The 12913-nt window shown below is 46.2% G+C and overlaps 1 protein-coding gene across 3 annotated transcripts in view; it reads right to left on the reverse strand.

Annotated features, from left to right (window-relative positions):
• The window catches only part of LOC139407382 (neurexin 3b), a 614879-nt gene extending 602516 nt beyond the window's left edge, over nucleotides 1-12363 (reverse strand). For all 3 annotated transcript variants that reach the window (XM_071151120.1, XM_071151119.1, XM_071151121.1), the window contains exon 1: nucleotides 11454-12363. In XM_071151120.1, coding sequence (XP_071007221.1) covers nucleotides 11454-12150 — 697 coding nt within the window. In that variant the 5' untranslated portion in view covers nucleotides 12151-12363. The remainder of the gene's footprint in view (nucleotides 1-11453) is intronic.
• Nucleotides 12364-12913: the final 550 nt, after the last annotated feature.

Genomic DNA, 12913 nt, shown 5'->3' on the forward strand with positions numbered 1-12913 from the left:
GTAGTGTCCAGTCACTGAGTCTGACTACAGTACAGAGGACATGTTGTAGTGTCCAGTCACTGAGTCTGACTACAGTACAGAAGACATGTTGTAGTGTCCAGTCACTGAGTCTGACTACAGTACAGAGGACATGTTGTAGTGTCCAGTCACTGAGTCTGACTACAGTACAGAGGACATGTTGTAGAGTCCAGTCACTGAGTCTGACTACTGTGCAGAGGACATGTTGTAGTGTCCAGTCACTGAGTCTGACTACAGTACAGAGGACATGTTGTAGTGTCCAGTCACTGAGTCTGACTACAGTACAGAGGACATGTTGTAGTGTCCAGTCACTGAGTCTGACTACAGTACAGAGGACATGTTGTAGTGTCCAGTCACTGAGTCTGACTACAGTACAGAGGACATGTTGTAGTGTCCAGTCACTGAGTCTGACTACAGTACAGCGGACATGTTGTAGTGTCCAGTCACTGAGTCTGACTACAGTACAGAGGACATGTTGTAGTGTCCAGTCACTGAGTCTGAAATGTTGTACAGTGTCCAGTACCTGAGTCTGACATGTTGTAGTGTCCAGTCACTGAGTCTGACATGTTGTACAGTTTCCAGTCACTGAGTCTGACTACAGTGCAGCGGACATGTTGTAGTGTCCAGTCACTGAGTCTGACATGTTGTACAGTTTCCAGTCACTGAGTCTGACTACAGTGCAGCGGACATGTTGTAGTGTCCAGTCACTGAGTCTGACATGTTGTACAGTGTCCAGTCACTGAGTCTGACTACAGTGCAGAGGACATGTTGTAGTGTCCAGTCACTGAGTCTGACTACAGTACAGAGGACATGTTGTAGTGTCCAGTCACTGAGTCTGACTACAGTACAGAGGACATGTTGTAGTGTCCAGTCACTGAGTCTGACTACAGTACAGAGGACATGTTGTAGTGTCCAGTCACTGAGTCTGACTACAGTACAGAGGACATGTTGTAGTGTCCAGTCACTGAGTCTGACTACAGTACAGAGGACATGTTGTAGAGTCCAGTCACTGAGTCTGACTACTGTGCAGAGGACATGTTGTAGTGTCCAGTCACTGAGTCGGACTACAGTACAGAGGGCATGTTGTAGTGTCCAGTCACTGAGTCTGACTACAGTACAGAGGACATGTTGTAGTGTCCAGTCACTGAGTCTGACTACAGTACAGAGGACATGTTGTAGTGTCCAGTCACTGAGTCTGACAACAGTACAGAGGACATGTTGTAGTGTCCAGTCACTGAGTCTGACTACAGTACAGAGGACATGTTGTAGTGTCCAGTCACTGAGTCTGACTACAGTACAGAGGACATGTTGTAGTGTCCAGTCACTGAGTCTGACTACAGTACAGAGGACATGTTGTAGAGTCCAGTCACTGAGTCTGACTACTGTGCAGAGGACATGTTGTAGTGTCCAGTCACTGAGTCTGACTACAGTACAGAGGAAATGTTGTAGTGTCCAGTCACTGAGTCTGACTACAGTACAGAGGACATGTTGTAGTGTCCAGTCACTGAGTCTGACTACAGTACAGAGGACATGTTGTAGTGTCCAGTCACTGAGTCTGACTACAGTACAGAGGACATGTTGTAGTGTCCAGTCACTGAGTCTGACTACAGTACAGCGGACATGTTGTAGTGTCCAGTCACTGAGTCTGACTACAGTACAGAGGACATGTTGTAGTGTCCAGTCACTGAGTCTGACATGTTGTACAGTGTCCAGTACCTGAGTCTGACTAATGTGCAGCGGACATGTTGTAGTGTCCAGTCACTGAGTCTGACATGTTGTACAGTTTCCAGTCACTGAGTCTGACTACAGTGCAGCGGACATGTTGTAGTGTCCAGTCACTGAGTCTGACATGTTGTACAGTGTCCAGTCACTGAGTCTGACTACAGTGCAGAGGACATGTTGTAGTGTCCAGTCACTGAGTCTGACATGTTGTAGTGTCCAGTCACTGAGTCTGACTACAGTACAGAGGACATGTTGTAGTGTCCAGTCACTGAGTCTGACTACAGTACAGAGGACATGTTGTAGTGTCCAGTCACTGAGTCTGACATGTTGTACAGTTTCCAGTCACTGAGTCTGACTACAGTGCAGCGGACATGTTGTAGTGTCCAGTCACTGAGTCTGACATGTTGTAGTGTCCAGTCACTGAGTCTGACATGTTGTAGTGTCCAGTCACTGAGTCTGACTACAGGACAGAGGACATGTTGTAGTGTCCAGTCACTGAGTCTGACTACAGTACAGAGAACATGTTGTAGAGTCCAGTCACTGAGTCTGACTACTGTGCAGAGGACATGTTGTAGTGTCCAGTCACTGAGTCTGACTACAGTACAGAGGACATGTTGTAGTGTCCAGTCACTGAGTCTGACTACAGTACAGAGGACATGTTGTAGTGTCCAGTCACTGAGTCTGACTACAGTACAGAGGACATGTTGTAATGTCCAGTTACTGAGTCTGACTACAGTACAGAGGACATGTTGTAGTGTCCAGTCACTGAGTCTGACTACAGTACAGAAGACATGTTGTAGTGTCCAGTCACTGAGTCTGACTACAGTACAGAGGACATGTTGTAGTGTCCAGTCACTGAGTCTGACTACAGTACAGAGGACATGTTGTAGTGTCCAGTTACTGAGTCTGACTACAGTACAGAGGATATGTTGTAGTGTCCAGTCACTAAGTCTGACTACAGTACAGAGGACATGTTGTAGTGTCCAGTCACTGAGTCTGACTACAGTACAGAGGACATGTTGTAGTGTCCAGTCACTGAGTCTGACTACAGTACAGAGGACATGTTGTAGTGTCCAGTCACTGAGTCTGACTACTGTGCAGAGGACATGTTGTAGTGTCCAGTTACTGAGTCTGACTACAGTACAGAGGACATGTTGTAGTGTCCAGTCACTGAGTCTGACATGTTGTAGTGTCCAGTACCTGAGTCTGACATGTTGTACAGTGTCCAGTACCTGAGTCTGACTACAGTACAGAGGACATGTTGTAGTGTCCAGTCACTGAGTCTGACATGTTGTACAGTGTCCAGTCACTGAGTCTGACATGTTGTAGTGTCCAGTACCTGAGTCTGACATGTTGTACAGTGTCCAGTACCTGAGTCTGACTACAGTGTAGCGGACATGTTGTACAGTGTCCAGTACCTGAGTCTGACATGTTGTACAGTGTCCAATACCTGAGTCTGACATGTTGTACAGTGTCCAGTACCTGAGTCTGACATGTTGTACAGTGTCCAGTACCTGAGTCTGACATGTTGTACAGTGTCCAGTACCTGAGTCTGACTACAGTACAGAGGACATGTTGTAGTGTCCAGTCACTGAGTCTGACATGTTGTACAGTGTCCAGTACCTGAGTCTGACATGTTGTAGTGTCCAGTACCTGAGTCTGACATGTTGTACAGTGTCCAGTACCTGAGTCTGACTACAGTGTAGTGGATATGTTGTAGTGTCCAGTTACTGAGTCTGACTACAGTACAGAGGACATGTTGTAGTGTCCAGTATCTGAGTCTGACATGTTGTAGTGTCCAGTCACTGAGTCTAACTACAGTACAGAGGACATGTTGTAGTGTCCAGTCACTGAGTCTGACATGTTGTAGTGTCCAGTCACTGAGTCTGACTACAGTACAGAGGACATGTTGTAGTGTCCAGTCACTGAGTCTGACATGTTGTAGTGTCCAGTCACTGAGTCTGACTACAGTACAGAGGACATGTTGTAGTGTCCAGTCACTGAGTCTGACTACAGTACAGAGGACATGTTGTAGTGTCCAGTCACTGAGTCTGACTACAGTACAGAGGACATGTTGTAGTGTCCAGTCACTGAGTCTGACTACAGTACAGAGGACATGTTGTAGTGTCCAGTCACTGAGTCTGACTACAGTACAGCGGACATGTTGTAGTGTCCAGTCACTGAGTCTGACTACAGTACAGCGGACATGTTGTAGTGTCCAGTCACTGAGTCTGACTACAGTACAGAGGACATGTTGTAGTGTCCAGTCACTGAGTCTGACTACAGTACAGAGGACATGTTGTAGTGTCCAGTCACTGAGTCTGACATGTTGTAGTGTCCAGTCACTGAGTCTGACTACAGTACAGAAGACATGTTGTAGTGTCCAGTCACTGAGTCTGACATGTTGTACAGTTTCCAGTCACTGAGTCTGACTACAGTGCAGCGGACATGTTGTAGTGTCCAGTCACTGAGTCTGACATGTTGTAGTGTCCAGTCACTGAGTCTGACATGTTGTAGTGTCCAGTCACTGAGTCTGACTACAGTACAGAGGACATGTTGTAGTGTCCAGTCACTGAGTCTGACTACAGTACAGAGGACATGTTGTAGAGTCCAGTCACTGAGTCTGACTACTGTGCAGAGGACATGTTGTAGTGTCCAGTCACTGAGTCTAACTACAGTACAGAGGACATGTTGTAGTGTCCAGTCACTGAGTCTGACTACAGTACAGAGGACATGTTGTAGTGTCCAGTCACTGAGTCTGACTACAGTACAGAGGACATGTTGTAGTGTCCAGTCACTGAGTCTGACTACAGTACAGAAGACATGTTGTAGTGTCCAGTCACTGAGTCTGACTACAGTACAGAGGACATGTTGTAGTGTCCAGTCACTGAGTCTGACTACAGTACAGAGGACATGTTGTAGAGTCCAGTCACTGAGTCTGACTACTGTGCAGAGGACATGTTGTAGTGTCCAGTCACTGAGTCTGACTACAGTACAGAGGACATGTTGTAGTGTCCAGTCACTGAGTCTGACTACAGTACAGAGGACATGTTGTAGTGTCCAGTCACTGAGTCTGACTACAGTACAGAGGACATGTTGTAGTGTCCAGTCACTGAGTCTGACTACAGTACAGAGGACATGTTGTAGTGTCCAGTCACTGAGTCTGACTACTGTGCAGAGGACATGTTGTAGTGTCCAGTTACTGAGTCTGACTACAGTACAGAGGACATGTTGTAGTGTCCAGTCACTGAGTCTGACATGTTGTAGTGTCCAGTACCTGAGTCTGACATTTTGTACAGTGTCCAGTACCTGAGTCTGACTACAGTACAGAGGACATGTTGTAGTGTCCAGTCACTGAGTCTGACATGTTGTACAGTGTCCAGTCACTGAGTCTGACATGTTGTAGTGTCCAGTACCTGAGTCTGACATGTTGTACAGTGTCCAGTACCTGAGTCTGACTACAGTGTAGCGGACATGTTGTACAGTGTCCAGTACCTGAGTCTGACTTGTTGTACAGTGTCCAGTACCTGAGTCTGACATGTTGTACAGTGTCCAAAACCTGAGTCTGACATGTTGTACAGTGTCCAGTACCTGAGTCTGACATGTTGTACAGTGTCCAGTACCTGAGTCTGACATGTTGTACAGTGTCCAGTACCTGAGTCTGACTACAGTACAGAGGACATGTTGTAGTGTCCAGTCACTGAGTCTGACATGTTGTACAGTGTCCAGTACCTGAGTCTGACATGTTGTAATGTCCAGTACCTGAGTCTGACATGTTGTACAGTGTCCAGTACCTGAGTCTGACTACAGTGTAGTGGATATGTTGTAGTGTCCAGTTACTGAGTCTGACTACAGTACAGAGGACATGTTGTAGTGTCCAGTATCTGAGTCTGACATGTTGTAGTGTCCAGTCACTGAGTCTAACTACAGTACAGAGGACATGTTGTAGTGTCCAGTCACTGAGTCTGACATGTTGTAGTGTCCAGTCACTGAGTCTGACTACAGTACAGAGGACATGTTGTAGTGTCCAGTCACTGAGTCTGACATGTTGTAGTGTCCAGTCACTGAGTCTGACTACAGTACAGAGGACATGTTGTAGTGTCCAGTCACTGAGTCTGACTACAGTACAGAGGACATGTTGTAGTGTCCAGTCACTGAGTCTGACTACAGTACAGAGGACATGTTGTAGTGTCCAGTCACTGAGTCTGACTACAGTACAGAGGACATGTTGTAGTGTCCAGTCACTGAGTCTGACTACAGTACAGCGGACATGTTGTAGTGTCCAGTCACTGAGTCTGACTACAGTACAGCGGACATGTTGTAGTGTCCAGTCACTGAGTCTGACTACAGTACAGAGGACATGTTGTAGTGTCCAGTCACTGAGTCTGACATGTTGTAGTGTCCAGTCACTGAGTCTGACTACAGTACAGAAGACATGTTGTAGTGTCCAGTCACTGAGTCTGACATGTTGTACAGTTTCCAGTCACTGAGTCTGACTACAGTGCAGCGGACATGTTGTAGTGTCCAGTCACTGAGTCTGACATGTTGTAGTGTCCAGTCACTGAGTCTGACATGTTGTAGTGTCCAGTCACTGAGTCTGACTACAGTACAGAGGACATGTTGTAGTGTCCAGTCACTGAGTCTGACTACAGTACAGAGGACATGTTGTAGAGTCCAGTCACTGAGTCTGACTACTGTGCAGAGGACATGTTGTAGTGTCCAGTCACTGAGTCTGACTACAGTACAGAGGACATGTTGTAGTGTCCAGTCACTGAGTCTGACTACAGTACAGAGGACATGTTGTAGTGTCCAGTCACTGAGTCTGACTACAGTACAGAGGACATGTTGTAGTGTCCAGTCACTGAGTCTGACTACAGTACAGAAGACATGTTGTAGTGTCCAGTCACTGAGTCTGACTACAGTACAGAGGACATGTTGTAGTGTCCAGTCACTGAGTCTGACTACAGTACAGAGGACATGTTGTAGAGTCCAGTCACTGAGTCTGACTACTGTGCAGCGGACATGTTGTAGTGTCCAGTCACTGAGTCTGACTACAGTACAGAGGACATGTTGTAGTGTCCAGTCACTGAGTCTGACTACAGTACAGAGGACATGTTGTAGTGTCCAGTCACTGAGTCTGACTACAGTACAGAGGACATGTTGTAGTGTCCAGTCACTGAGTCTGACTACAGTACAGAGGACATGTTGTAGTGTCCAGTCACTGAGTCTGACTACAGTACAGCGGACATGTTGTAGTGTCCAGTCACTGAGTCTGACTACAGTACAGAGGACATGTTGTAGTGTCCAGTCACTGAGTCTGACATGTTGTACAGTGTCCAGTACCTGAGTCTGACATGTTGTAGTGTCCAGTCACTGAGTCTGACATGTTGTACAGTTTCCAGTCACTGAGTCTGACTACAGTGCAGCGGACATGTTGTAGTGTCCAGTCACTGAGTCTGACATGTTGTACAGTTTCCAGTCACTGAGTCTGACTACAGTGCAGCGGACATGTTGTAGTGTCCAGTCACTGAGTCTGACATGTTGTACAGTGTCCAGTCACTGAGTCTGACTACAGTGCAGAGGACATGTTGTAGTGTCCAGTCACTGAGTCTGACATGTTGTAGTGTCCAGTCACTGAGTCTGACTACAGTACAGAGGACATGTTGTAGTGTCCAGTCACTGAGTCTGACATGTTGTAGTGTCCAGTCACTGAGTCTGACTACAGTACAGAGGACATGTTGTAGTGTCCAGTCACTGAGTCTGACTACAGTACAGAGGACATGTTGTAGTGTCCAGTTACTGAGTCTGACTACAGTACAGAGGATATGTTGTAGTGTCCAGTCACTAAGTCTGACTACAGTACAGAGGACATGTTGTAGTGTCCAGTCACTGAGTCTGACTACAGTACAGAGGACATGTTGTAGTGTCCAGTCACTGAGTCTGACTACAGTACAGAGGACATGTTGTAGTGTCCAGTCACTGAGTCTGACTACTGTGCAGAGGACATGTTGTAGTGTCCAGTTACTGATTCTGACTACAGTACAGAGGACATGTTGTAGTGTCCAGTCACTGAGTCTGACATGTTGTAGTGTCCAGTACCTGAGTCTGACATGTTGTACAGTGTCCAGTACCTGAGTCTGACTACAGTACAGAGGACATGTTGTAGTGTCCAGTCACTGAGTCTGACATGTTGTACAGTGTCCAGTCACTGAGTCTGACATGTTGTAGTGTCCAGTACCTGAGTCTGACATGTTGTACAGTGTCCAGTACCTGAGTCTGACTACAGTGTAGCGGACATGTTGTACAGTGTCCAGTACCTGAGTCTGACTTGTTGTACAGTGTCCAGTACCTGAGTCTGACATGTTGTACAGTGTCCAATACCTGAGTCTGACATGTTGTACAGTGTCCAGTACCTGAGTCTGACATGTTGTACAGTGTCCAGTACCTGAGTCTGACTACAGTACAGAGGACATGTTGTAGTGTCCAGTCACTGAGTCTGACATGTTGTACAGTGTCCAGTACCTGAGTCTGACATGTTGTAGTGTCCAGTACCTGAGTCTGACATGTTGTACAGTGTCCAGTACCTGAGTCTGACTACAGTACAGAGGACATGTTGTAGTGTCCAGTCACTGAGTCTGACTACAGTACAGAGGACATGTTGTAGAGTCCAGTCACTGAGTCTGACTACTGTGCAGAGGACATGTTGTAGTGTCCAGTCACTGAGTCTGACTACAGTACAGAGGACATGTTGTAGTGTCCAGTCACTGAGTCTGACTACAGTACAGAGGACATGTTGTAGTGTCCAGTCACTGAGTCTGACATGTTGTACAGTGTCCAGTACCTGAGTCTGACATGTTGTAGTGTCCAGTCACTGAGTCTGACATGTTGTACAGTTTCCAGTCACTGAGTCTGACTACAGTGCAGCGGACATGTTGTAGTGTCCAGTCACTGAGTCTGACATGTTGTACAGTTTCCAGTCACTGAGTCTGACTACAGTGCAGCGGACATGTTGTAGTGTCCAGTCACTGAGTCTGACATGTTGTACAGTGTCCAGTCACTGAGTCTGACTACAGTGCAGAGGACATGTTGTAGTGTCCAGTCACTGAGTCTGACATGTTGTAGTGTCCAGTCACTGAGTCTGACTACAGTACAGAGGACATGTTGTAGTGTCCAGTCACTGAGTCTGACATGTTGTAGTGTCCAGTCACTGAGTCTGACTACAGTACAGAGGACATGTTGTAGTGTCCAGTCACTGAGTCTGACTACAGTACAGAGGACATGTTGTAGTGTCCAGTTACTGAGTCTGACTACAGTACAGAGGATATGTTGTAGTGTCCAGTCACTAAGTCTGACTACAGTACAGAGGACATGTTGTAGTGTCCAGTCACTGAGTCTGACTACAGTACAGAGGACATGTTGTAGTGTCCAGTCACTGAGTCTGACTACAGTACAGAGGACATGTTGTAGTGTCCAGTCACTGAGTCTGACTACTGTGCAGAGGACATGTTGTAGTGTCCAGTTACTGAGTCTGACTACAGTACAGAGGACATGTTGTAGTGTCCAGTCACTGAGTCTGACATGTTGTAGTGTCCAGTACCTGAGTCTGACATGTTGTACAGTGTCCAGTACCTGAGTCTGACTACAGTACAGAGGACATGTTGTAGTGTCCAGTCACTGAGTCTGACATGTTGTACAGTGTCCAGTCACTGAGTCTGACATGTTGTAGTGTCCAGTACCTGAGTCTGACATGTTGTACAGTGTCCAGTACCTGAGTCTGACTACAGTGTAGCGGACATGTTGTACAGTGTCCAGTACCTGAGTCTGACTTGTTGTACAGTGTCCAGTACCTGAGTCTGACATGTTGTACAGTGTCCAATACCTGAGTCTGACATGTTGTACAGTGTCCAGTACCTGAGTCTGACATGTTGTACAGTGTCCAGTACCTGAGTCTGACTACAGTACAGAGGACATGTTGTAGTGTCCAGTACCTGAGTCTGACATGTTGTAGTGTCCAGTACCTGAGTCTGACATGTTGTACAGTGTCCAGTACCTGAGTCTGACTACAGTGTTATGGACATGTTGTAGTGTCCAGTTACTGAGTCTGACTACAGTACAGAGGACATGTTGTAGTGTCCAGTATCTGAGTCTGACATGTTGTAGTGTCCAGTCACTGAGTCTAACTACAGTACAGAGGACATGTTGTAGTGTCCAGTCACTGAGTCTGACTACAGTACAGAGGACATGTTGTAGTGTCCAGTATCTGAGTCTGACATGTTGTAGTGTCCAGTCACTGAGTCTAACTACAGTACAGAGGACATGTTGTAGTGTCCAGTCACTGAGTCTGACTACAGTGCAGCGGACATGTTGTACAGTGTCCAGTACCTGAGTCTGACTACAGTGCAGAGGAAATGTTGTACAGTGTCCAGTACCTGAGTCTGACTACAGTGCAGCGGACATGTTGTACAGTGTCCAGTACCTGAGTCTGATTACAGTGCAGAGGAAATGTTGTACAGTGTCCAGTACCTGAGTCTGACTACAGTGCAGCGGACATGTTGTACAGTGTCCAGTACCTGAGTCTGATTACAGTGCAGAGGACATGTTGTACAGTGTCCAGTACCTGAGTCTGACTACAGTGCAGCGGACATGTCTTACAGTGTCCAGTACCTGAGTCTGATTACAGTGCAGAGGACATGTTGTACAGTGTCCAGTACCTGAGTCTGACTACAGTGCAGCGGACATGCGGTAGCACCCTGTATTATTACTGCCATTAGTATGTTGTGTTTTGGAATGCTAAGCATAGCAGTGGAGTGTAGTAACTCATATCTAAAAGAACCCAACAGGGGAATTAAAAGCTTTAGTCTAAGGTAGTGAACCACAATGGAGGAGTATTCAGTGTGCATTCATTCCCTCTTGTTTCAAGATAGTTGTGTCGTCTTTTGACCGTGTCACTCTGATCTAACCAGCCAGGAAGTGGTCTAACCAGGCAGGAACAGGAAGTGGGTCAGCAGTCAGTCAAACTCACACTGGTTCTCTATACCCATAAAACCCAGATGAAAGAGAAGAAGAGCATGTGGTGTCATCTACATTAGTTTCCTTTGTCTCATAAAAAAGGCAGAACTAAAGGCATGAACAGAAATAGGATTTTACTATGAGCCTTGTCAGAGTACCACATCTCAATAAGATACATAGCAGAGATAGCCTAAGAGTCCAGAGGAGGAAGATAAAGCTGTTACTTATTATTCAATTCTATTTTCTACACTTATGGTCCCTATAAAACAAATATTTGGATGGGAAGAGAAAGATCTGAACTTTGTAATATGACTCTTATCAAACGATACTGTATCCCTGTACAGATTTCTCCTAAAAGTAGTAATCGAAAGAGACGCTATTTCCTCGCATACCACTTCCGATATAACGCCCACATACAACAAACATTCCCTTTTAAATCCACTGTGAAAGAGGGACCACCCACACAGAGAAGTCCTGCATTCTATAACAGTGAATCTGTGTCTCGTAAATTATAAATGCAAAAACCCATAATTGTGGGAGTGTGTTCTTTTAACATGGAACTAACAATGTAACAAAAACCTTTGAGATAATATGAAGTTATCTCAATATAAACACAGTTTACATAATGTATAGTTACACAGATTTATAGTTACTTATCTACAATTAGTAACTATAAATTGGTTGGTAAGACAGAATCATCTTACCTTGGCTGCAGGTCCTTCCTGTATATCCCGTTTTGGAGCAGTCGCAGTAGGGTTCTCCATCAGCCACGGAGCAGGAGCCTCCATTCTCACACGGGTTCCCAGTACAGAGACCCATCTCCTCCAGACGTACCTTCTGACTGTTGATCAGCTTGGGAACCTTGTTCCCGTAATTCAGATCTTTGATAACTCCTTTGAACGGAGGCAGCTCTCTAACCGTCGGCAGGGTGATGACCGAGGTCCTGATGTCTCCGGGTATGCCCCCGAAGAACAGGTCACTGACGACAATCATGAACTGGCGCTCTGGTCGAACATCCTCCGCCTTGGTCTGCCCGTCCAGGGCCAAGACCGTTCTGAGGTTGTGTCGGCTGACCATCGCAAAGTGCCAGCAGCTGTCGTTGACCGATTTGTCAGCGGTGACTGTGGTCTCAGCGCAATCAATGCTGAAGCGAAGCTGTAGCTTCCCTTCCGTTACGGTGAGAAGCAGGAAGTCACAGTAGCCGCCGTCGTCGAAGTAGAGGATCAGGGCGTCGGACGTGTCTGTTTTGAACTGGAAGGTGAGGTCACTTCTGGTACTGGCGTCCCAGCGGAGGTACCGTGCCCACTGGCCCTCAGAACCCCTGAACTCCAGGCCCTGACACAGGCCCAGTAGAGTACTGAGAAGCAGAAGGACACACTGTGGGAGACTAAAGGGATTCATTGTAGAAAAACACTATGTAGAGCTATAGGGTTATGCCAGTTGAGGTTAGAGGTTAGAGGGAGAAATCCTTTAGATTTGGAATAGCATCAGAGGTGTTTTCAGTTCAATGACGAATATAGGCTATTCAATGTATATACCACCTGCTCTAGTCAGGAAGGTGACGCAATATCCTTTAAACTGTGATAAAGATCTGATATTGAAATCACTGAAGTATGGGAGACCATTTAATTCCAAGTCTGAGCTGCAGATTATGGAGAAGAAACATCTGTATTCCTACTAAGGAGGATAACCTTGAGAGAATCAATCCTTAGTGTGATGAGGCTGATCCTTAGTGTGTTCTGTCAGTGATACAGAGGCCCATCGATGAGTTGTTTCCTTTGAGGCGACTGCAAGGATTAAAACACACAGCGGCCATTTTGGGTCAAGATCCGTAGCCACGTCCCATAGTACTGTACTTCCTAGTCCAGTTTCAGGCCTTACAGAGACGTCACTGCAAAACAACAGAAATGACATTATTCAGCATACACAACACACCTATGAATCACAGCTCACCCAAAAACATACATTGACTGTAGGTTGCAACAAAAGTCTGAAATCACCATAAAAATGTTGCTGCCAGCACTTCCTTCTGGAGAATTGATATATATTCACTTACCCTTTGGCCTCCCATCTAGGGCATTAAACCAGCCCGGCTGTTTTTTTCCACTGACTATTGCCAATGTAATTTCATGGGAATGATGTGGAGAGATCACTTGAAAACTAA

This window comes from Oncorhynchus clarkii, chromosome 4 (genome assembly GCF_045791955.1).
Source record: "Oncorhynchus clarkii lewisi isolate Uvic-CL-2024 chromosome 4, UVic_Ocla_1.0, whole genome shotgun sequence".
Classification (NCBI taxonomy): Eukaryota; Metazoa; Chordata; class Actinopteri; order Salmoniformes; family Salmonidae; genus Oncorhynchus; species Oncorhynchus clarkii.